General features: G+C 46.9%; 1 protein-coding gene and 3 non-coding genes across 4 annotated transcripts in view; all 4 read left to right on the top strand.

Annotated features, from left to right (window-relative positions):
• LOC147272324 (uncharacterized) overlaps window positions 1-17,618 on the top strand; it is a 59,395-nt gene extending 41,777 nt beyond the window's left edge. The window contains exons 2-3 of the mRNA XM_086208790.1: window positions 4,205-4,701; window positions 16,970-17,618. Coding sequence (XP_086064916.1) covers window positions 4,205-4,701; window positions 16,970-17,162 — 690 coding nt within the window. The 3' untranslated portion in view covers window positions 17,163-17,618. The remainder of the gene's footprint in view (window positions 1-4,204; window positions 4,702-16,969) is intronic.
• Window positions 393-474, top strand: trnas-uga (transfer RNA serine (anticodon UGA)). The gene has a single exon. It is a non-coding gene; the product is annotated as a tRNA-Ser (tRNA).
• trnaa-agc (transfer RNA alanine (anticodon AGC)) lies at window positions 10,262-10,333 on the top strand. Its single transcript has one exon. It is a non-coding gene; the product is annotated as a tRNA-Ala (tRNA).
• Window positions 17,619-24,398: 6,780 nt separating the features above from the next.
• On the top strand, window positions 24,399-24,480 carry trnas-aga (transfer RNA serine (anticodon AGA)). Its single transcript has one exon. It is a non-coding gene; the product is annotated as a tRNA-Ser (tRNA).
• Window positions 24,481-24,922: the final 442 nt, after the last annotated feature.

Raw genomic sequence — 24,922 nt, 5'->3', positions numbered from 1 at the left:
ATTCCTTCTCAGTCTGTAGGGTGGAGAGATCCTCCTGAGTCAACGAGCCCTTTTAGGATCCACCTCCATTTATGGATGGAATTTATACAGCATCCACTCACCAGTAGAGTCTGATATTCAACAATACAGATTCCCAAGTCACTGTCCAACACTGGCTGGAGGAGCAGAGCTGGCAAAATGTCATCTTTTCTGTCATTGTTTCAAAATGTCCTCACTAAGATGGTTATTAATTCCTCATTCTCAGCTGCTGCAGCCTTTAAAGAAAACCTTTGACTGGTGGCTCTAACAAAGATCAGATGTTGTCTCCTCTAGAACATCAAAACGATAATAATAAAGATAATAATAAAGATAATTTGGTGAATTTCAGTCTCCTAAAAATGTGTGTGAATGTGGTTGTTGTGGCCGAGTGGTGAAGGCGATGGACTTGAAATCCATTGGGGTCTCCCTGCGTAGGTTCTAGTCCTGCCAACAACGTTCAACTGTTGATGGTCCATATCAGACCTCTGCAATTCACCGCCAAGCCGCTAGGGGGTGTGGCTTTGTCTTTGTATTGTTTACGGGGCTCTTGTCGGATTCCTTGGTTTTCTTCCGGTCACAGACAACAATTGTTGGCCATTTGTCAGTCTTTGTAGTGCCAAGAATAATCCTTTCTTCGGCTTGGTCCATTTTTTTCTTGGAGCCTTAACCACAGAAACTGTGAAGATGGCGGTGTTGTTGTGCTGCGACTGAACCGGAAATGACGTTTTGAGCGGACCAATCACAGTCCTCGACGTTGACGTCACCACGCGTCGACGCGACACGGAGGCAGGATTTTGTTGGGGTTTGCGTCGACGCGACGCAGAAGCATAAATCAGGCTTTAGTGGTTTCGAATCTCACGCCAAGCCAGGGAACCAGGGCTTGAATCTGTCACGTGGTCACTGCCGGTCGGCGAGGCTTTGGACGTCACTAAGTACGGCATCAATACGCGTTTTTCAAAACGAAATCCTGGATCACTCGACTCATCACTACCGCTGCTACCAGGTTAGCGAGTTAAGGAAACGTTAGCAAGTCTGGAGTGGCACAGAGAACAGAGCTTGGACTCTGCTCGTTTTGAAGAAGAAGAAGAAGAAAAGAAGCGGAAGGCCTCGGTCTTTGTCTCCTGAAGGCTGAGTGGCGCCGGTAGAACCTCAACATGTGCGCCGCGCAGCTGCTGCGGGTGTCGGTCCAGGAGCGGATCCTCGCCGCCGCCGAAGACTTCCTGCTGCAGCTGGGAGAAGGAGACTCAGCGGCTGGAGTCCCGGGGCTGAGAGCGCTGCTCACCGAGCGGCTGGCGGCGGCCGCGGAGCAGATCGTGGCTCTGCTGGAGGAAACCGTGGCGGAGTACGAGCGGGAGAACCGCCGGCAGAGGTTGCTGCTCGATGCCGTGCTGAAGCCCCGAGTCAGGCTGGACAGAGCAGGTGAGTCCCCCAGGGACCTGCTGGGCCCCTCATTCAGCCAGGAAGTGGAGCTGCAGCAGGGCCGGTTCTAGACAGGCATTTGTAAGGGGGCACATGGTGGCGACTGAGGCGGGAAAGGGTGTGATGGTGTTGGGGGGGGGGGGTAGGTGGGTCTCTGGATCACTGTTGTTGTCATGTAATTGGATTGCACTTTGTCAGACCTTCACCCTCAGACCGGTCCAACCTGGTCCCACATGAAGGCTAAAGCCCAGTTCACTCCAAGATTTTAGGCGTCAGTGACTTCCCTCCCCCAATCAGGCTGAGGCATTCATGACCACCACACTACAGTAATGAGGGTGAACAGATCCAAGACAGTGGACTGGGAGGTCACATGTGATGTGGGCCAAAAAAAAGGACACCCAGCACTGCTGGATATCAGGACTTGTGGCAGTGACTCAAACGGAGCTGCAGCCAATGACAGCAGACATGGGAGCTCTGGCAGTGGGGGAGTGACGCAGAGCCAACAACAACAATGAGGAGGGGCATGGATTCTATGAAGGGTTCACCACATCCTTGGACACAGGATTCTTGGCTCCATGGTAGCGCACTAAGGACCTGGAGGGCTGCGTTCTGCTCCGCCTCCATGTTTACAATGAAAGGGGCGTGCGCTGCGTCCAAGACTTTCCTGGCCAGCTGTGCAGTTGGCCACGCCTCCTGACGGGGAAAATCCTGTAGTCTGAACACTCCTGTGCGCCAACAAATCTTGTAGTGTGAACAGCAGCCTGATTGAGCGTCGATGGTGTGAACAGCAGGGCCTGTCGCTAACAAAAAGTAGCGTAGTTTGTTCCAGAACTGGAACTCTGAGGGTCCCTGAGGCCCCAAACCCCTGACCAGGAGGAGGTGGCAGTCCCTCGGGGCCAAATGAAAAAGAAAACTAAAAATATATCTCTCATCAGATGACAACAACTAAGTCTTGACATCTGCCTTCATTGGATGGCCTGCATCAAATATATTCAAACCAACAAGAACACTCGTCACTGTTGCCAATAGCAACAAAACTAAAAAGGGTCGGCCAGGTTCTTAAAGAGAAATCCCTTCACCAAGTCTTGAAAACCAAAACTGATCACTAGAAAGTAAATCAATAACATAGAACATCCATCCAGATCTTGAGAACCAACAACAGAAATGATCTTAACTGGACGGTCCAATTCTGAGATCAACTTACAAAATAAAGTCAGAATTATAAGAGCTCTCAATATAGCCGATATTTACCAAACTGAAGGGTTGGCGTTGTGTTAAACCTCTTTTTTGCAGAGCCGGAAAACCTGGAGAGAACCCACGTAGGAACAGGGAGAACATGCAGACTCACACAGAAAGATCCTGTGCCTGAGCAGGGGCTAGAACCCAGAACCTTGTTGCTGTGAGGCGACAGGCTGAACCACTGCACCACCGTTCCTCCTATGATGGAAACTATACAGGCCTATTAAAAAAATCTTTTTGTTCACTGCCCAGCTGGCCTGGGCTGGACCGGCCATCAAGAATTGTCCCACTTTTCCCAGTGGAGAGGACATCCCTGGATCCCACACACTGACCGGGACACTGGGAGGCGGTACTCCTGCTAATGCTAGCCAGCAAGTGTCTCCGGTCTTGTTGTGTCCATAATCTGGGTCCTTGTGTTCTGACTGAGCAGGAGTGGAACAACATGGAAGTGTTTAATAGTGTTTTTAGAACCGTGAAACCTCACCAGGCTCAGGACCTGCTGGGTGCCATCTTGGCTGCTTCCTAATCAACATGTAGGTGGCGCCGTCAGGTTTCTGGGATGCATCCCTGTCGCCGCCATCTTGCTGAGACCCTTGAACCTGTTCACTGGATTGCTACTGCTTTTGGGTATTTGTGTGGAAGAGAAACACCAATACTAAGTAACTGGGGTGGAATCTTTGACTCTCGCACGATTCGATTCTGATTTTTGTCCAGTTTGCTGACTGGTCGTCAGTAGCAGGACGTCTCTTTTCATTGAGTTGATTTCTGTTTCTGTCTGTTGCTCCACTGTTTCAGAGTCAAATGAAGAGATTTCTGATGTTGCTGTTTGTGTCCTGCAGATGTGGAGCAGCTGCTGGTGATTAAAGAAGAGGTTCCCCCTGAGCTGCAGGACCCAGAGCCCCCCCACATTAAAGAGGAGTGGGAGGAGCTCTGGACCAGTGAGGAGGGAGGGCAGCTTCAAGGGCAGGAGGAGGCTGATATCACCACGTTCCCCTTCACTCTGGTCCCTGTGAAGAGTGAAGAGGACGAAGAGAAACCTCAGTTCCCACAGCTTCATCAGAGTCTAACTGAGGAGAACTTGAAAGAAGAGTCTCTGAGCAGCAGCCCAGTTCATCCTCTGAAAACAGAAGCTGATGGAGAAGAGTGTGGAGGACCAGAACCAGCCAGCAAGGTAGATCCAGATCCACTTGTACAACCCCAGACTGAAGACCAGATGTCAGACTCTTCTGAAGCTGAGACTGAAATCAGTGAGGATGATTGGGTCAGACCTGATAACACGGCCTCCTCTAAACACAAGGAACCCTTTGGCTCAAGGAGGAATTTGCTTCAGAAATTGAGCCCAGGACAGGAAGGGACTCATTGCAGTTCAAAAGATCAAAAAGTACAGACTGAAAGAGAATCAGAAATCATCAGGAACGTGCCCTTTGGTCCTTCTGAATCTGAGACAGAAGTCAGTGAGGATGAGCATCCTTTTAGGTGCTCAACATGCAGTAAAGTTTTTAGATTTAGAAGTGGTTTAGGTACACACATGAGAACACACAGTGGGGAGAAACCATTCCCCTGCTCAGTTTGTGGCAAAAGATTCACAGTCAAGGGACATCTGAAAAAACACATGAGAACACACACAGGGGAGAAACCGTTCCCTTGCTCAGTTTGTGGCAAAAGATTCTCAGTCAAGGGACATCTGAAAAAACACACGAGAACACACACAGGGGAGAAACCGTTCCGTTGCTCAGTTTGTGACAAAAGATTCTCAGTTAGTGAACGTCTGAAAACACACATGAGGACACATATTGGGGAGAAACCATTCCACTGCTCAGTGTGTGGCAAAAGTTTTTCAGTTAGGGAACGTCTGAAAACACACACGAGGACACATACTGGGGAGAAACCATTCCCCTGCTCAGTTTGTAGCAAAAGATTCTCTGTAAAGGGACATCTGAAATCACACATGACAACACACACTGGTGAGAAACCATTCTCCTGCTCAGTTTGTGGAAAAATATGTTCACAAAAGGGAAATCTAGCATCTCACATGAGAATGCACACTGGGGAGAAACCATTCTCCTGCTCAATTTGCAGCAAAAAATATACAGACAATGGAAATCTCAAAAGACACATGAGAACACACAATGGGGAGAAACCATTTGCCCCGCCCTGTCTCTAAAGTTGATCAAGAGTATCCAGATAATGTCTCTAGCATGTCTTTGGGTTGTGGGAGGCAGCCTGCTGAAAATGACACTGCAGGAGCCTTTGGTGAAGTACCTTTTTGTAGTAGTACACATGCAGTATATGCTAAGTACAGGCACCCACACAGACACAGTGGTCCGGCTCAGGCAGAATGCGTTGCCGCTGGGCACTAGTGAAACAAATATGCGGTTGCTATGTGACGGATTGGTTGGATTTCTGATGTATCAGGACCAGGACTGACGTTAGTCCCTGACCACCCGGGAGTAACACACAGGATTAATTTTTTTACAGTGAAGGTCTTCTTCTTCTACAGGTGAATTAAAGTGTTACAGCTGTCCACACACCTTATAACTGTCCTTATAACTCCGTCATGTAATAAACTTTCTGTACTCTTTCAAAGTTCTCAGTGCTTTTGTTGACATGTAGAGGCCCTACTTGATCACCACAGAGGTGTTCTGCTATTTTGAGTGGATGTTATTGTTATGATTTTTCTGCTTATCTGCTGCCCCCACGACCTGCGTTGGGAGCTAATTAGTAGTATTTACCACAACTGGGTTCCATTTGCAGTCGTTTGAAATAATAAAAACACAAGAACACACCTGAGGTTCCTTTTTAGCTGGAATTTTCCTTTAGGAGCTTTAAGAGTGAGGAGAAGGATTTTGAACTCTGTTCTGCATTGGTGATGTGGTCTCTCCTCCTAGTTCCTGTCCATGCACATGCAGCTGCATTCTGGAGCAGCTGCAGTCTTGAAGGGGAGGTTCACTTTTTTGGACCTTTGGCCTTCCCAGCTCACCCAGGGTGCTACCAGCAACTGGAGACAGTTTTGGACCCATTGGGTCTGGTCCTGCTGACGTTATCTGCAATTCTAGTGCTGGTGCGAGTTGTTGATAGAATCATTATGGATCAAAAACTTTTCCTAAGTCGCGTTTCTTTTTGTGGGTCAAACCTCAGATCACAGGCGTAATTTTACCTCTCCTCTAGTCAATAGTAGTGGACTGAAGTTACAGCTTACACACAAATATCCAGTCATTTCTACCAGTGCTGTCTCTGTGCTGGGCTGGGCTCTAAAACCAGACTAAAACCCTCAAATCAACTCTTGTTATGGAGGAAGTCACTCAGCTGATTAGCAGCTGCTTTCTCCAGGATTTTAGAGAGGAGGGGAGGTTAGCTGTCAGTCCATAGTTGGCTAGAACCTCAGGGTCTAGAGGAGGCTTCTGAAGCAGTGGTTTCATGACAGCTCCTTTCAAGGACTGTGGTTCATGTCCTGTTACTACAGACAGAGGAATCAGATTTAATAAAGATAGACAGATAGATTGATACTTTATTAATCCCCAAGGGGAAATTCCACTTCCACACTCAAATGCCTTATACAGCGATCACAACAGTCACAATTATTACAGGTCAATCGTAATAATGGTACACTTTAGAATTAACGACAGCACATATACATTTGTTGTGTATGTACGCTAAACTTGAACAGTCCGTTGTCCCAATGGAGGCAAGTGAGAGTGAGGCCTGCAGCCAGACTACAAGGTCGGCGCTGCCACCCCAAGGGAGGTGGAGAGGGCAGAGGCAGGGGTCAGGAACACACAGGGGAAGGGAGGATAGTACGCGCCATTTACGTCACCAAGGCAGAAGGAGTTCTCCTGGAGGATAAACAATGGGGCAGCCGATAAGGAAGCTGTGGGTTTGGGCAGACGAGCAAACATTCCAATCTGTCTTCTCTTTCAGTCCAATCCAAATTGTAAAGTCAAATTTCTTGTCTTCAACATCACTCTCCTCTTCGCAGAGTGGCCAACTGCTCCGAGATGGTTTCCATCTTGGGTTTCAGTTCAAGAGTCTGTTGTTGCCCCGCTCTGCCAACCTCAGTCATTGCGTTGTTAATGACTGAGGTTGTGTGAGCTGCACATCACATCAAGTGTTGATGCCCACCAAGGGTGTCTTTTTAAAAAGAGGAATATTACGCCTCCATTTCACACAGACAAGACGGCAAATTCCCGCCTCTACCAGGCCGCAAATTTGGCACATTTTCTGTCTAAAAAGGGCTGGAGAGAGATGGAGGTGAGGGAGGAGAGGAGACAGAGAGGTGGGGAAGAGAAGAGAGAGAGACCAGACATTATGTTTGCTGCTCCATTTTGATTGTTGCTCTCCAGCTTCAGCTCAATAAAAACCTCTTCATCACATCAGTCCCATGTGGAGCTGCGTTGTTCCAACAACACTGAGCTCTCAGCTCATAGCAGTTCTACAATAAAGGTTCCAACACAACGTTCCATTGATCCATGAACAAAGCAGGCAGTGAGACCATGATGATGTCACATCTGTCCACTGTCCAGATGTCAGAGCTGAAAATCAGACGATGCCATGTTCCCTTCAACAACAGTCCAGCAGAAAGCCACCATGAAGACCTGAGGAGAAGCAAGGCAGCTCACCACAGTCAGGAACTCCCAGTCACCTCAACAAGGTTTCTGTCCACTCACGTTCAACCAGACCAGCAGATCACCTGCATCCCCACTGCCTCACCACCAGAGGGCAGTAGAACATCAACCATAGAGGCTCCCACTGAGGAATGAACACCACCACCAGCAGACGGCTCTCCCTCCCTGACAGCATTTAAAGGAGATGAATGATGGATCATCAGACTCCATCATTAACTGTGACTCAGGGCCGCTCCCTCTGCTCTGACTCTCTTTGATTGTTTGTCTTTGTTTTATTCAATCAAGTTGTTCCTCCTCTCTCCCTTCTTGCTGCTCTACAGTGCAGTAACATCATGAGTTGTGTCAAACCATCTCTGTCAGCTCTGCGAGTGTCTGGAGTGACGTCTCCAAGGACACTTGCTGCCAGGACTACAGAGTAAACATCAACATCTGTTTGCATCTGGCTTCAACTGTACTTTTCCTCTAGGTTCAACTTTGCTAGGTTACAGTGACTTGTGTACAGAGTAGTGACTTGATCAGCTGGTGGTGATGATGTAGCTTTAGGATGCTAACACAGTTGTTACTCAGGGCACCGCTGGTTGTAATTTAGAGTCCAATGAGAAACGCTCAGTCTCAGGTTCCAGCTTATCAGTGAGTTCTTTGAGGGTCAGAGACTTACATACAAATATAAAAACCAGTTGAAACACTTCCTGGAATTTTAAGAGGATTGAATACAAACAAGGAAGCACGTAAGACAGAGTAATAATACCAGTAAAGCAATGAAGGCACATGGAGGATCAGACATGAATCAAAAGATTTATCTGAGACTCAAGTGGACGGCAAAGGTAGCAGGTGAGAAGATGTTCAGGATGAAGGGTCAGTGACCTCCAAACAAAGAAAACTCCTGAATGGAGGTTGAGCAGAGTCTGAGGAGTCAGGTGGAGCTGGCAGTGAGACAGGAGTTGAGGCCTGAACAGACGCAGCACTGGTCTTTGTTACTGTGACAGCACGACAACCAACAGGACCTGCTTACGTTCTCAGCTGGATTGTTCTCATCAATGTACGGAACCTCTCCAACGACCTGGTGGGGGGACGGCCTACCAAGCCTCCACCTCAACGACCGTGGCTCCCACTGGGATTCACGATGCTCTTCTCAGGCACAAGGTGGCTTCTGTCTGCTGGTCAGGATGGAGATTCAAGGCTCACGGGAGGTCAACAGTATTGTGACCGTGAAAAGGGGGAGAGGAGAAGTTCTGTTTAAAGTTAAAGAACAAAGAAACAAAAAAGTAAGCAGAAGAGGAAGAAAAGAGGAGAGACGGACCAGCAGCTGGAGGAGCTCACGGAAAAATAAGAAGCGCTGAAGAGCCTGAACCCAACCCAACTGTAACGGATGGTGTCGTGACTATTATAATAAACTGGTCCGCCGTGAGGGGTGACCTTTGACCTGTGTGGGGCTGCTGGCCAATCAGCACCCTTTGCCGTCCTCAGTACTTCTCAGATATTCCTGTATTAAACAGGTCAACAGAGGGCAGTCATGCATCCCTCAGATCCTCCAGAGCAGGGGTTTTCAGTTAAAATTCTCCTGGGTCCAGTTTTCAAACCTCTTCAAGCTTGGGTCTGGAGGCCAACACAGTTTTTCATGACTGCTGATTTCAGTGATGGGCCCACGCCTGCATGTTAGCCAGCAGTCGAGCTGTGCTTTATGATCCAGGGGCATCTTTAGCCGATGGAGGTAGACTTTAAGCCTGTTGTATCAGTGTCTGTTTGGGCAGCAATGAACTTTCAGATCGAATGAAGTCGCCGACATTTCAATAATAGTCGTATTTATTGTCTGCTTTTTTTCCACATTAACCTTAAAACTATTGTCCAGCAGGGGGCAACATAAAGAGAAGAGTGAAATGAAAATGGATTCAAAAATACTCAGAATTTACTGGCATTTGACTGCATGTATATGACTATGTGAGTGTGTGTGTGAGTGTGTGAGTGTGTTTGTGAGAGTGTGTGTGTGTGTGTGAGTGTGTGTGTGTGTTTGTGAGAGTGTGTGTGTGTGTGAGTGTGTGTGTGTGTGTTTGTGAGAGTGTGTGTGTGTGTGAGTGTGTGTGTGTGTGTTTGTGAGTGTGTGTGTGTGTGTTTGTGAGAGTGTGTGTGTGTGTGTGTTTTGAAGACGACTTCTTGACTCCATTTTTGTTGTCACTCTTCTCTTAATGTTCAGTTTCACTCATTAAAATGAAGCAGCTTTGACGTGTTTACTTCTCTTGTACGTCAACAACTTTGGTCTTTAAGCTCCTGACAAACACACCACACGTCACTCACTCTATAGATTAAATCTGCTGATAACACAAAACACGTGACCCTGTGACCCTGCATGACGTTTTGCTCCAACTTTCCAGAACTAATAGGAGGAACAGCATGGATCGTTCTGAGCAAGAACTCTGACATCACCATCGTCATGAAAAAGAAGGCAGTAGGACTCAACTTCAACAAATCTGAAATGTCCCCTTAAGCTCCTGCTACTTTGAACTGATGCCTAAACCTTCAGTTTCCATGCATCACTCAGAACCTCTCACAACCCCAGAAGAACAAGCAAAGGTTTGGAGCAGTAAAGCCTTCAATAATGACATCATCATGTTTGAGGGTTTTCTTCCCTCAAACTGTTTCTACCAACACGACAGAATCCTGGAAATATTTCAGGTGTTGACCTCCCAGCAGCCTGAAGGTCAACCTGCATTATCTGTTATGTTGCTGAGCAGAGGAAGGAGCTCAATGGTAGAGCGCTAGCTTAGCATGTGAGAGGTGGTGGGATCGGTGCCCTCGTTCTCCAGAAGACTTCAGCTTGTTCTGTTGTTGAGCTCTGATGAAACCACTGACTTTGAACCACACACAAAGTGAAGGAGAGACTTAAGATTGATGGCACCTGAGGAACTTCTAGGTTTCCTAAAATCAACTGGAAATTCATTCACCAGTTAAACAGTGACTCTACCAGAGGGGGTGTAGCTCAGTGGTAGAGCGCATGCTGAGCATGTATGAGGCCCTGGGTTCAATCCCCGGTATCTCCAGCTGGTCCTGTGTAGCCTTCATCTTACCTGCTACAGTGATCCTTAAATGTGACAACAGTCGATTAACTATCAGAAGACATCTTCTACATGTTCAAGGTGGGCGAACTTTCCACAAATATTCAAAATTACTTTTGAAAATGAAAACATGGATCAAACCTGCCCTGTCAATCACCCACAATGGGCGGATCGTCCCACTCCCTATCAGGTTCCCCACCCAGGAGGCTCCCTCTCCCTATCAGGACTAGAAATCTATTGGGGTCTCCCTGCTCAGGTAGGAGTCCTGCCCACAACGTTAAACTGTTGATGTTCTAGAGGAGACAACATCTGATCTTTGTTAGATCCACCAGTCAAAGGGTTTCTTTAAAGGCTGTAGCAGCTGAGAATGAGGGAGAGACAGAATTAATAACCATCTTAGTGAGGACATTTTGAAACATGATGACATTTTGCCACAGTTATTATTGACTTGTAGCACTGCAAAAATCATCTCCCCTCCAAAAACCCTCTTCTCCAACTCTGTACTCAAATTGTCTCCTCATCAGGCACCACAGGATCCAGGATGTTCAGTCAAAAAATCATTAGTGATTTTAAAAATGGCCATCAGACACAAAATAAGGCTTCAAGCAGGTTTACAACTTTATTTCATGTTGACACATTTTGTCCATTTTGCCTCCACACTGTCCTTCATCACAGCATTTAACATCAGGACTGCTCCCAGATCAGCTCCATGACCTCATCCCAGCACCACAGTACCGCCCAAGTTCATCAAGGATGGCCAACATGAGCAGGTCTAGATTCACCTCCATCTTTGGAGGCTGTTGAATTTCCTCCTGAGGACCGTCAGGCTGTTTCCTTACTTTGCTGTGACCCAACAGCAGACAGCAACAAGGACTGTGGTGAACTTGGTAAAATCACCATCTGGAGTCTGGACCAAGATGCTGATGTGATCCTTTGATGAATTTAGAATCAGTCAGAGATCAATGCTCAGAACCCAGAGATCAGAGACTGAATTCAGACATCAAACACAGAATGCAGAGATCAAAGACAGAATTCAACGATCAATCAATGTGAGGAACCAGCGTCTCATGTGAAGATGCTTCTGAACTCATGAAGTGAAATCCTACCAAATAGAGATGAATGAGTCCAACTGGACCTGAACAGGAGAGAAATAAAGGGGTTGTAATGTAATTGCTATTTATTTCCAGGCCATGTGAGGGTTGGATTTTGTTCTTTCATGTTGAAGTGAACTGACAGTGGGACTGTGGACCTGGGCTGAAGTCCAGCTCACTGCTGGTTTAATAAACCACCTGATTGTTTTCCTATCAGCTCTGATCTGATGGAAGAAACAAAAAGCCAAACTTCATTCGTCCGTGTCCAAACTCCAAGTCTGTTGATGTGCAGCACTCCAGTTATTTGTTTCTTTCCAGACAGAAGCAGGTTGGTGGAGGAATAAAACCTCAAGAGTGAACAAACAGCAATGAGAGAAGTGAATCCTGCACTCAGAGAAGTTGTGTCTGCACTCGCCAACCAGGAAATGCATCTATCTTCTGTGTGACTGAGGCAGCTGCTGAGAGCTGCGTTTCTCAGCTGTGTGGGGGCAAGACTCTGTCTGGCAGACAGTTGACCTGTCAATCACACACAATGTCGTGGGACACAGACACAAAATGCGAGGTGCCATTTCCATTCTGGGTCAATCAGCTCTGGGACCGTTTTGTCTTTTGAATGAAGAAATGCGTTCATTTTGGGTAGCAGCTTGTAAAAATGCCCCGGCTCAACCACCAGACCTCTGTGTACACTGTCAAGAAAAAAAACTGTAAAAAAAACAGTAAAAAGTCTGACAGCAGAGTTTCCAGATGAACACCGTCAAATTACAGTAATTAACTGTTCCAAAAAATTACATGGAATAAACTGTAAAAATACACAGAAGGTTTCACAGTCCAAACTGATGAAATTACAGTCCATTTAGTGTTGATAAATGTGCATTCAACTGCAGGAAAACAGGCCCATCACGTAAAAAAACATGAAGAACAAGGACCTTTCAGGTTCTTCTCTAAGTTCAGGGCTCTTACTGGTTCATTTATGAAACAAACCAGTCTATGAGCAGGAATTTCCCATTAAAAAAGTTCATTTGACAGTGGAAAAGCAAGCATAGTCCATCAAAATAGCCAAGTTTAAGGTCAATCACTGTCAATTGAAGCTATTTAGTTGTTACTTTATAAAACTGAGCCAACTTTCTACAGTGATTTCCTGTTAGATTCTGGTTTCTCCAAGTACAAAAACTATGACAATGTATAAACACAGAATCTGTACTTTGAACAATAGAGAATTTCTGCATATTTACAGTATCAGTCCATCACTTTAGAGGATTGGAATGTAAAAAAATCATTGGACAATGGAAATCATTTATCCTTTAACGAAACAACTTCAGAGCAGAGTTGATAACTGCACTTCAAACTTTGAACTGGTGTCCACATCAATGTGGAATTTGAGGAGGCCACAGCCACCAAATTTCCCAGAGTTCTTGACTATTTGCAGTCTCTTCCCTTGGAGAAGTCAAGTGGAACTACAAGACAAGGAGCAGAAATCCAAGCTGCTGGTGGACCACGTGGTGCTGTGTTGATGCTACTTTCACACTCAAAGGGGATCGTGCAGGAATGTTCCACACGGTTGACCAAACTTCCATTGCAGAAGAGATTCAGGCAGTTCCACCCACGCCATGCATCCTTGTATGCTGTAAGTGTGAGGCAATACAATACAGTATGTTTCAGTGACATACATTTAGATATACATTCCCACACTGGTTCCCTCTCATCATGCAGCCCTGACAGCTGTGTGTGCTGTTCCAGCGTGTTGGCACCTCACTGATGAGTTTCAGGGTTGGCCCTCCCATCTGTTGCTGCACCTGAGCCAGCTTCTCCTTGGCTGTAGTGCTGATCTGAAGGATGTGACAGTGTTCCTGGCTTTGTGTCTGATGATGGAAGTGGGGATCTGATCACAGGATTTTCTGACTCCTAGATTCAGACGATGTGCAGTGCAGACTGAGTGGTGAATTTGGAGCTGTCTAGTGGATGCTGTCATGTTTGGTGCTGCGTCGCTCACAAGACACTTGACTTTGTTGGTGATGGCCCAGTCCTCCATCATGCCTCTTTGGACTGGGGCCAAACTGTCAGCAGGGTGACTTTGTGGAAAGTCTTGCACTCCCAACACATTCATTCTCACTAATGCAGTGACAGGTCAGAGCCAAGGGAGCCTCCATGTCCACAGATGTCCACATGGCAGCTGGACTTCCTTTTTCACTCCTTCCCGTTCCTCCTGGTACTTTTTGGCCACCGTTTGTTTGATGGTCTGAAAATGACACCCAGAGTAAATCAAGACATTGAAATTCAAGATGAAATAAACTGGAGATATCAACGACTGCTTTAGATCATTTCCACACAAACCTTTCTGGTTGGCAAACATATGAGGTTCAAGGACCTGAACCAGTTCCCTGAACCCTTCCCTCTCAACAGTGCTGAGGGGCTGGCAGTCCTTCAGGATGAAATTCAGCAGAGCCTCATCCAGCATCTGCTTCCTGGAAGCTGGATGGTAAAAGATGAAGTAGAGAAGAAATGAATAGGAATTAATGATCAATGAAGCAACTGTGAGTCAGTTGGAGAGTGGCTGTATACCTGAGTTCATCCTGGTGGATCTGGGACTTCATTCTCATGCCTGGCCCCATCATGCCTCAGCACTGAAGAGGTGCTTTTGTTGAGATGAGACGCTTCTGTCCAACAAATGCGACATTCAACCTGCAGAAAAGAACATGAGTCCTCAGCTAAAAGTTCCTTTCTTCATGGTGACTGGTGTTTCTTAGTCTGAGACCACCAGGTTTCCAATGAGGTGTATCGGATACGTTGTTGTGTGCCGCTGAAATCCGTCCAATTCCGGCGTTGTTTCCTCATGAAATATGTTTGCCTTAAAGCTCATGAAAGTGTTGAACCACAATATCGTTCACCATAACTGAGTCAACTTCAAGATAACCTACTTCTACATTCCAGTCCCGGCTGCTCCTGTTCTGCTGCAGTCCAGAAAACAACAACCCGATACAATTGGCGCTCCTTCCCACAGCTCCGGCCCGGATCCGCATGGTTCCGCTGACTGACTGTGAGACGCGCTCCCTCCAGAGTGGCACAGCCCGATGGGGGTCCTTATCTGGCACGGGGGCGTAAGACAGCTGCGACTGGAAAGCCTGGTTTATTCTGCGTCGAGGGAACGCGTTGCTCTGCTCTTCACCGCCAAGCCGCTAGGGGGTGTGGCTTTGTCTTTGTATTGTTTACGGAGCTCTTGTCGGATTCCTTGGTTTTCTTCCGGTCACAGACAACAATTGTTGGCCATTTGTCAGTCTTTGTAGTGCCAAGAATACTCCTTTCTTCGGCTTGGTCCATTTTTTCTTGAAGCCTTCACCACAGAAACTTTGAAAATGGCGGTGTTGTTGGGCTGCGACTGAACCGGAAATGACAATTTGAGCGGACCAATCACAGTCCTCGACGTTGACGTCACCACGCGTCGACGCGACGGAGAAGCATAAATCAGGCTTGATTGGTTTCGAATCTCACGCCAAGCCAGAGAACCAGGTCCTGAATCAGTCACGTGGTCACTGCCGGTCGGCGAGGCTTTGGACGTCACTAAGTACGTCATCAATACGTCATCAATACGCGTTTTTCAAAACGAAATCCTGGATCACTCCACTCATCACTACCGCTGCTACCAGGTTAGCGAGTTAAGGAAACGTTAGCGAGTCTGGAGTGGCACAGAGAACAGAACTTGGACTCTGCTCGTTTTGAAGAAGAAGAAGAAGAACAGAAGCGGAAGGCCTCGGTCTTTGTCTCCGGAAGGCTGAGTGGCGCCGGTAGAACCTCAACATGTGCGCCGCGCAGCTGCTGCGGGTGTCGGTCCAGGAGCGGATCCTCGCCGCCGCTGAAGACTTCCTGCTGCAGCTGGGAGAAGGAGACTCAGCGGCTGGAGTCCCGGTGCTGAGAGCGCTGCTCACCGAGCGGCTGGCGGCGGCCGCGGAGCAGATCGTGGCTCTGCTGGAGGAAACGTACGAGCGGGAGAACCGCCGGCAGAGGTTGCTGCTCGATGCCGTGCTGAAGCCCCGAGTCAGGCTGGACAGAGCAGGTGAGTCCACCCACACTGACCAGGAGAACCGGTGTTGTGTCGCTCCCAGCAGCATCGACCGAAAGCGATGTCTGTCTGTTTATTCCAGCGCCTCAAAAAACTGCTCCTTTGAGTTTGGACTCGCCAGGTTGGCTATCAAGTGATGCTCCAGTGTAGAATCGTGCCAATGCCAGCCAGCAAGTGTCTCCGGTCCAGTTGAGTCAGCCAGTATCTTTGTGTTTGGTCCTGTTTGGCTCCTCATAACCACTGCAGGCAGGTTTCTCCTCCTCTTCATCAAACTAAGGATCGTTCCAGGCTCACTAATGAGCCCCTCCACTCCATTCAGGCCCAGGTTTAAAATCCTGTCAGCTCAATTCTCTCAGTGAGCAAAGAAGTGGAGGAGCAGAACACAAGAGGGGAAGGAAGTCAAGGGTTCACCTGTTGAGGGATTTCCTCTCTGTGAGATTGAGACTGAGTCAAGATGTGAGACAGGACAAGAGAAACTCAAGCTTTGGCTCCTTTGTGTTATTTTTCTGAAATGGAGCACTTGATTTGAACATGCACAGTTTTATTAATATTCTCTTATTTTGAAATGCAGCCCTACTTTTATTAGTCAATGAGACACCATCATACACATCTGCAGTCATTCAAGTATGTTCAGTTTGAAGTTACGTGATAACAGATCTTAGTTGATTTCTGTTTCTGTCTGTTGCTCCACTGTTTCAGAGTCAAATGAAGAGATTTCTGATGTTGCTGTTTGTGTCCTGCAGATGTGGAGCAGCTGCTGGTGATTAAAGAAGAGGTTCCCCCTGAGCTGCAGGACCCAGAGCCCCCCCACATTAAAGAGGAGTGGGAGGAGCTCTGGATCAGTGAGGAGGGAGGGCAGCTTCAAGGGCAGGAGGAGGCTGATATCACCACGTTCCCCTTCACTCTGGTCCCTGTGAAGAGTGAAGAGGACGAAGAGAAACCTCAGTTCCCACAGCTTCATCAGAGTCTAACTGAGGAGAACTTGAAAGAAGAGTCTCTGAGCAGCAGCCCAGTTCATCCTCTGAAAACAGAAGCTGATGGAGAAGAGAGTGGAGGACCAGAACCAGAACCAGCCAGCAAGGTAGATCCAGATCCACTTGTACAACCCCAGACTGAAGACCAGATGTCAGACTCTTCTGAAGCTGAGACTGAAGTCAGTAAGGATGAGCGTCCCTTTAGGTGCTCAACATGCACTCAAGGTTATAGTTACAAAAGTAGGTTGGATAAACACATGAGAACACACACTGGGGAGAAACCGTTCTCATGCTCAGTTTGTGGCAAAAGATTTTCAGAAAAGGCATATCTGAAAAGTCACATGAGAACACATACTGGGGAGAAACCATTTTCCTGTTGTATCTGTGGCAAAACATTCTCACTTAGGGGACATCTGAAAACACACATGTACATTCACACTGGGGAGAAACCAGTCCCCTGCCCTGTCTGTGGCAAAAGGTTCTCAGAAAATGAACAACTAACAAGACACATGAGAACGCACACAGGGGAGAAACCATACCCCTCCTCAGTTTGTGGCAAAAGATTTTCCAGAAAGGGGGATCTGAAAATACACACGAGCATGCACACAGGGGAGAAACCATTCCCCTGCTCGGTATGTGGCAGAAGATTCTTAGATAAGAGACACCTGAAAACACACATGAAAACACACCCTTGAAATAAGCCATTTGTCACAATGTCGCTCTGAAGCCGTAACCAGAGTGAGAGTTGCATGTTGAAGTCCAACTAAAGAATTCATTTCACAAAAAATGCAAAAATAACTGAAATTGAACTAAGAGAAAAATGGGATGTGATCATTAGTAGAGTCTGTGTGTGTGTGTGTGTGTGTGTGCGTGCGTGCGCGTGCACGAGTTTTTAGAGGTGAAAGGAAGAGATGTTGGCTGCTGAAAATCAAAGTGACGATGGATGAGGAGGAAGCAGTGGCCAGTAATGGGGTGTCAGTGAAGAGAGCTCTGGACTCAGGAGCTTCCAACTCAGAGGAATGAACAGCTCCCTGCCCTCCAGATGAGTTATCAAGAAAAGAGCTCATGAAAATATATGACACTCAGGATTTGTGCAGCTGAAGATGACCTGTTGGTTTCTATGTTTCTCTGCAAACGTCAGGCAGAATGTGGAAGAGCGTCACAGCTGAGACGGTTAAAACCTTAGAGAATGTTTGCTCATGTTGTAAAAGTGCTATTCATGCAGAATAGGATGCTTATTCATGGACGTTAAAATATATTTGGGTCAAACCACAGGAGCTGAAGTGTGTACCCTCATGCTCCAGGTTTCAAAGTTGTAAACTTACTTTGTGGTTGGCAGATTGATGTTTGCGTATGTTAATTTTAATAATCTGAACTATTTGACCTCAACCTGGGCGCCTGTTTTGAGATTTTGAGAATTCTTGGATGTGACATGACTCTACCTCCAATCTGTATGTCCCCTCCCCACGGTGATAAATAGCTGACTGTTCCTCAGAAACATCAGAGAACTTCTGATGCTCTATGAGTGCTGTAACTTCTCTCTCATGCATGAATAAAGTGTGTAAGGTTTGAGAAAGAGACCACCGCCTCCTTTCTGTTCACTGCTCCGCCGGACGACCCCCCCACGCCGGGCCACTTGACCACAATTAATGGCGACGAGGATGGGATCCTAAACACCTGAGGTTACAGACTCGATGCAACGACTCCACTGATCATATAGACTGGTAGGAGAACACCTTTTACCAGTTACAGCAGCAGACTCCCAATAGCAAACCTACTCAGTCCTCCACCTCTGCTTGAGCAGCTGCTGCTGCCAATGATGATCTCCAAAGTCCTGTTCCGTCACTTAGTGAACTGTCTAAGCTTCCTAAAAGAGAGCAGAACTTGTCTGCCTCACTCTCTCCCTCTGCTCAATGGAGCCCTGCATTTAAAAGAAGAACTAGAACCTGGAAACCTGGGATACCAGGACAAAAATGTGTGTTAAATGATGAAGGAGAAGAAGTGATTAATGAAGAGGATTGTATCCTAGAAGAGGTAGAGGGTTTGAAGGCCAAGACCAACAGGAAGAGGAAACTGGCACCCCAGACCTCAGACTCAACGGGGCCCCAGACCAGGACCGTCTCTGAACCCGTGGCATCCCCTTCAACAATAGGACAGCACTTCAGTGTCTTCCAGTGTGTGCAACAATGAAAATGAAAAACAGAAATTTGTAACTGAATGCTCTCGAATAACTCTAACTGCTGAACCTTAAGTTGAATTATCAGTAGATGGAAAATCTGCTGAACTCTTAGGGGACACAGGTGCAACAGTTTCCACCATTAATAAGTCAGATGCTAACTGTGTAGGATTAGTTCCTACTTCTGAAAATATAAAAACAGTAGCAATTGCTGGAGCAACTATGCAAAGTCCTTTGGAGCACCAGCCAAAGTTCAATTTGGACCCATTTCATGAGAGCATCCATTTGTAATCACTGATAACTCACCAAGTAATCTATTGGGTCAGGATTTGTTAACCAAGTGGCGTGCAACTATTCATTGTTCTCCTGAAGGCGTTCATACCACAGTCCCTGACCATGATTCTAAATGCTTCTTCAACATGCTACAGGCGGTAAATACAGGATGCTATTATTCTCTCATGTACTCCTTTTCAATCAGATGCTGACGGTGTCCTGGATTCAGACGGATGATTTCTTAGCAGGAAAAGAAGACCTGCCAGATCATTCCAGGTTAACGGGTTTACAAGACCTCCATGTAACTCTACATGTTGATATGACAGGAACGGATGTTGCCTGCTTCAAACTGTTAGACCCAAATATGGGATCACAATTCTCTGTGTTCTCAGATACTTTGGCAAGAACCCCAAAAGGTGTTTTCTATTTACCAAACGTTGGAGGTTTGGCTTTGTCACTGTTTCAGGTTGATAAAACCTCGCCCCATATTTCCGTGGCTGTAGTAGAAGGAATAGAAGCACAACGACTCAGTCCTATAGCACATTACATGACTCACAATTCCCTGCAGGAAGGGTTTTTATGATGACATCATGTTCAGCCATTACAAAGGTGTAGGTTGGACTGTGACTGTAAATGCTAATTGGTATGATGATTCATTCTTTCCTGTTTGCACTGTTGCACCACTGCCCCACAGTGGCAGTTCCTCAGTTGTCTCAACTTACTTCGCACCCATTGTTACAGGGTATTCCTTCTAAACTCTGGTCTTCCCTCTCTAATGAGTGTGGACTAATTAAATCAGTAGCTCCTGTATTTCTTGATGTAAGACCTCATGTTCCTCCTCCTAGGAAACCACAGGATCCAATTTCCAAAGAAGCTATAGAAGGTATCAGAGCAGTAGTGCATTCATTATTGGAACAGGGAACAATAGTCCCATGTCAGAGTCCATGCAACACTCCCATTTTACTGATAAAAAACCTAACAAACTTCATGCATGGCGTTTTGTGCAAGATTTGAGAAGTGTCAATGATTATGTGGCTCCTTTTTTCCCTGTGGTCCCAAATCCACACACTATTTTAACTTCTATACCACCCAACTCTGAATATTATACAGTAGAAGACCTGTGTTCAGCATTCTTTAGTATTTCAGTGCATCCTCAAAGTCAGTATTTGTTTGCATTGACTTATGAGGGACAACAATATAATTTTACGCGTTTGCCTCAGGGATTCGTACACTCACCTACCCTCTACGCTAAGGCACTTCAAGATGACTTAGAAGATATCATTCTGCCTGGTGGTAGCACACTGGTGCAGTATGTTGATGCTTTGCTCATAGCTAGCCCCAGCAAAGAAGCATGTGACATTGATACAAAGGCACTGTTCACTGCTCTTGCAGTGAAAGGACCCAAAGCTAGCTTGGACAAGCTACAGCTAGTACAAACAAAGGAGGACAATTTGGGACATGAGCTGAATAAAGGGAATGGTGGCAAAAAGGCAGCTACCTCTCCTGGTCTTGCTGTTACCTCATTACCAATGATTACTGCTCCTGAAGATTCTCCTTCCACCCGTGATGTCGCTGCCCTACAAACAGCCGCTGATAACCTGGACAGAGTTCATTGGGAAACTCATCGTGTTCTTGTAAATAATGTTTATTATTCAGTGGACCGACGTCCTGCTTGTCCTAAAGCATTGCTCCCTTATTTACTTCCAATTGTTCACGGTAAGTCACACGTGAACAAAAGGGGAATGGTAAGAACTTTAAAGTCCTCATGGTACATTAGTGGAATAGATAAAGCATGCGAGGAAACAAAACAAGGTGCTCATCCTGCTCCTTATGGTCCTTTTGTTAACTTACAAATAGATTTTGTACAAATGCCAGAACACGGCAGATACCAGTGGCTAAATCACTGCTTAGAGATTTGATCCTGCGGTTTGGTGTCCCTCACTCAATAAATAGTGACAGGGGAACACATTTCACAGGGCACGTGATAAAAGAAATAACAGATGCGTTGGGGATAAACCATAAACTGCACACGCCGTACCATCCACAGAGTGCAGGCATGGTGGAAACATTTAACCAAACTTTAAAACAAAAACTCACAAAAATATGTGCTGACACAAGTTTGAGCTGGCCTGGCGCTCTGCCGATCGCGTTAATGTGCATGTGATCCACAACAAGCAGAAAAATGGGTTTATCTCCCTATGAAGTGATAACAGGAAGAGCCATGAGCACACCTGAGCAAGTAGGAAAGTTTGTAGTTCCTCCTGAAACGACGTTGAGAGATGTGTGCTGGGCTGAGAGCCTCGGTTTGGTTTTCTTTCTTTTGCTGCCTCGAATAAATGGCAGGCCAGCCTTGGTACTTCCTTATTTACATCCAGGCTCATTCTGCATCTTTTGGGTTGTAATAAGCACCAAAGGAAAGCCACCTTGGAGGATTTCAGTGACTTTTATCAAAGGTCCCACTTGAGTAGGAAGTTCCAACCAAGCTGGCCAGGAGTTGAACCTAGAATCTTCTGATCCGAAGTCAGACGCGTTATCCTTTACGCCACCAGCCCTACAGGAAGGGTTTTTCTGAATAGAAGAAAGTCAACATGTTCATTTGTACTTGATTTGACAGGAAGTTTAAATGATAGGGTGGCATTTTCTAGTTTTGTGCTGCCAGATTGTCTAAATATCAAGTTTAGATCATCAAGTTATCACTGGAACACGAGGAAAAAATACAGTAATAAAAACATGATCATTTTAAAAAATATATCATACATGAATTATTTTACATGAAATTATTCACTTTTTTAAGAAGAAAATAAGAAAGACAACCTAAACGACCAGGGCTCTGCACACGACGTGTAGCGACCAGCGGGACGGCTTTGGCCCTCTTAATGACTGCTAAGTGTCACTGACAGAAACTGACGTCTCAAATGGAGACGTGAGGCCAACAAGAAAACCCTTCAGCAGCTTCCTGAACACCGTCTCTCCCTGGAATTGCAGATTATTCACAACACAGTAAAGTGTTGAAGGAGGAACTGTTGCCTCTCCTTCTGCCCAGGATGGTTCCACCTCAGGGGAGCGGTTCACTAAATACTCATTCGCTTCTCTGGTCCAAGAATATTGATGTTGGCTCACAGAGACCAGATCCAGAGTCAGAGCTGAGACTTCAGTCCAACCACCTTAAGATGGAGGAGAAGAAGCCCTGATTTCTGGGTCTCACAGTCTTTTGGCTCCACCCACACAGGGGGCGGATCTATCATCAGCCACATCTGGAGCATCCCAGCATCCCTGGATATGTGGCCACCAAATGGAGATGACAGCAGGAACAGGATCTCCATGGAGCTCAAAGGAGGGATCCCTCTCAGCTTGGAGCAGTCCTGGGGCCTCATGTATCAATGAGGTTTACGCAAGAAAAACTTGCGTACGCCAGGATCAACGCTCACGTTCAGATGTATCAACACGAAAAGTTCGGCGATTCTTGCGTTGTTTCACTCCAACTCTGGAGGTGCCGTAGAAGTTGGCAGAAAACCGATTCTTGCGTTAACTGCACTTTGGTCAGTTGGCGACACCCTGTGGCGGTGTTTGGTAACTGACATTTTTTGATTACCGCACATACATCGGGTCCAAAAAGCCTTCCAGCGGGAGATGGCGGACCATTCCGGGGTGAGTCAGTCGACCCTCGGCCGGGCCATGCCCTGGGTGGTGTACCTGATCATTGAACAGGCCAATATTAATTTGCAGCAACAGGCGGATTCTCAGATGTCTAATTCTCTAATGACTGCACTCATGTTGCCAGAAAAACGCCATCCCATGAGGAACACGCTTACGTTCATCGTAAGGGTTTCCACTCCATCTATGCACAGAGGCTGGAGGGATGGACGTCGATCCAGGCCGGGCAGCCGTCCTCGCACGCCAGAATTTCATTTCCACAGTGTGAAAGGGTAAGAAGCTACCACACGATTCATGAAGCCAGATTAATTTATTTTGTCCACAAAACGTTCCAGAACATTTATCAGGCAGTCAAGCTGCTCACTGATCCCCGTTATTCCCCTAATCATGTCCTCCTGCGACTGCAGGACCGCCTGTGTGAGGATTCCTCTGGATCCCTGTGGGCCGGAGGATGTGCCGCTGGGTCTGGGTGGGCTGGAGGACCGTCCGCCGCTTGTCGGCCTGGTGCCGGTGCTGGGGCCGGGAGAGGGGCTGCCCGAATGCCGCTGGTCCTGGCGGATGACTCTGAGCCGGTGGACGGGCTGGCACGGGAGCCGGCAGGGGTGCTGCACGTTGGCGGCATGGCTGACGGATCAATTTCTATTAAACATATTGGTTTATTTAAGTGTCTGATTCTGTGTATTTGTTGTGTTTACATTTGTGGCACAGCAGGTGGAAACGTTGCTAAGAAAAGGAGTTGCCACTTCTCCTCCAGGCTCTTGGAGTCAGCGTGGGTGGTGGCGACAATCCCCCCACAGAGGTGCTGCCCATGACTGCCGCCACCCACTGCTCAAACTCCGTCAGGTGCCCCTCTCCCTGACCCCCACCTTTCTGGCCGGCACTCCTCCGGAGGGCAGCTGTACGCCGCTTGACCTCCACCTTGACGTCCTCTTAGTGCCATTTTCCACATTGTTATTTAAATTTAGATTGAAGCTAATTGATTATTGTAGTTCTTCATTTAGTGATTGCGCAGTGTTGAACTTCAGCCAATAACAGGTCCCACCACTTTGTTTTCATCTCCGTGGGGGTGTGTTGGTCTGAACCCACCTCGTTCACCCTCTCACTTCTTATCCATTCACAACCTTCATTGTTTATCCTGACACCACTGGACAGGCTGACCAACAGAATCTGCTGTCTCTCCTCCACCTCTCCTACCAGCACCTCCAGCTCCACGCCGTGAACCTCTTCTTCTTTGACATTATTTTGTGAGTGCGGACAGCGGAGACCCTATTTAAATGAATTTGTGTATTTCTAGGTGGGCGTAACGGGGGCGGGCCGGGTCGCTCCAACATCTGCGCTCAATTCCTTGCTGATTGGGATGTATCAAGGAAACGTGCATGGATTCCGGCGTCCGCACATATTGATACATCCGGATCTTTTGGTGCGTAGGCAACTTTGCATTCTTGCGACCGCAAGTTTTTAGTATGAGATCCACGCAAGTATTGATACATGAGGCCCCTGCTCTCTTCCCCCCAACCGGTCAAAGCAGATGTCTGTTCCCACTGATCCTGGATCTGCTCAAAGTTCCCACCTTTTAAAAGGAAGGTTTTACTCACATCTGCACAGTGGTGGAGTGGTTAGCAAGTTTGCATGTTCTCCCCATTCTCTCTGGGTCCTCCAGCTTCTTCCCACCATCCAAAGACATACAATTGGGACAAGGCTGACTGATACTCTAAACTGACCGTAGGTGTCTATCTGCCTATCTTCTTTTCCTTAAAAAAAATCTACTGTGCTTCAATGAAGATAAATTGTTGAATATCAATCCTCTACTAATGTTCATGGGAGTGTAGTTGTTGTGGCCGAGTGGTTAAGGCGATGGACTAGAAATCCATTGGGGTCTCCCCGCGCAGGTTCGAGTCCTGCCAACAACGTTAAACTGCTGTTCCAGAGGAGACAACATCTTATTGTGACATTAGGATTGAGTCTGCCAGTGCTTGGTGACTGTACAGGAGGTCTGTGGACCGCAGGGCCACCACAAGCCCATTTCCTCAACTCTGCATTTAGTCCAGAGGTCCCCCAAGTCTGGACCAGTGAGGAGAAATGTGATAGTGGAGAAGTCCTTTTGTTCTTCAACTGGTCCACCTTGATGGTGAGTCTCCTTTTATCAAGGATTACTGAATGCTTGTGTTATTTATGGCATTGTTAACACTTTCGAAAGCCTTCATTCAGAGCTGGGAAGAACCTTTAACCTGATATCCCAGACATCAAAGTGGGCCACTAACTGGCCAGATGAAGCTATGCTAGGCTGCTGTATTCTGAAGAGCTAAAGTAGCAGCTTCTGAGAGGGATGCTAACCTGGATGTGTTCATCTCC

The sequence above is a fragment of the Aulostomus chinensis genome, chromosome 1 (assembly GCF_037954235.1).
Source record: "Aulostomus chinensis isolate RoL2024-O1b breed Wild chromosome 1, RoL_Achi_v1.0, whole genome shotgun sequence".
Lineage (NCBI taxonomy): Eukaryota > Metazoa > Chordata > Actinopteri > Syngnathiformes > Aulostomidae > Aulostomus > Aulostomus chinensis.
The sequence above is the reverse complement of the archived record's forward strand: the minus strand, read 5'-3'. Positions and strand labels throughout refer to the sequence as shown.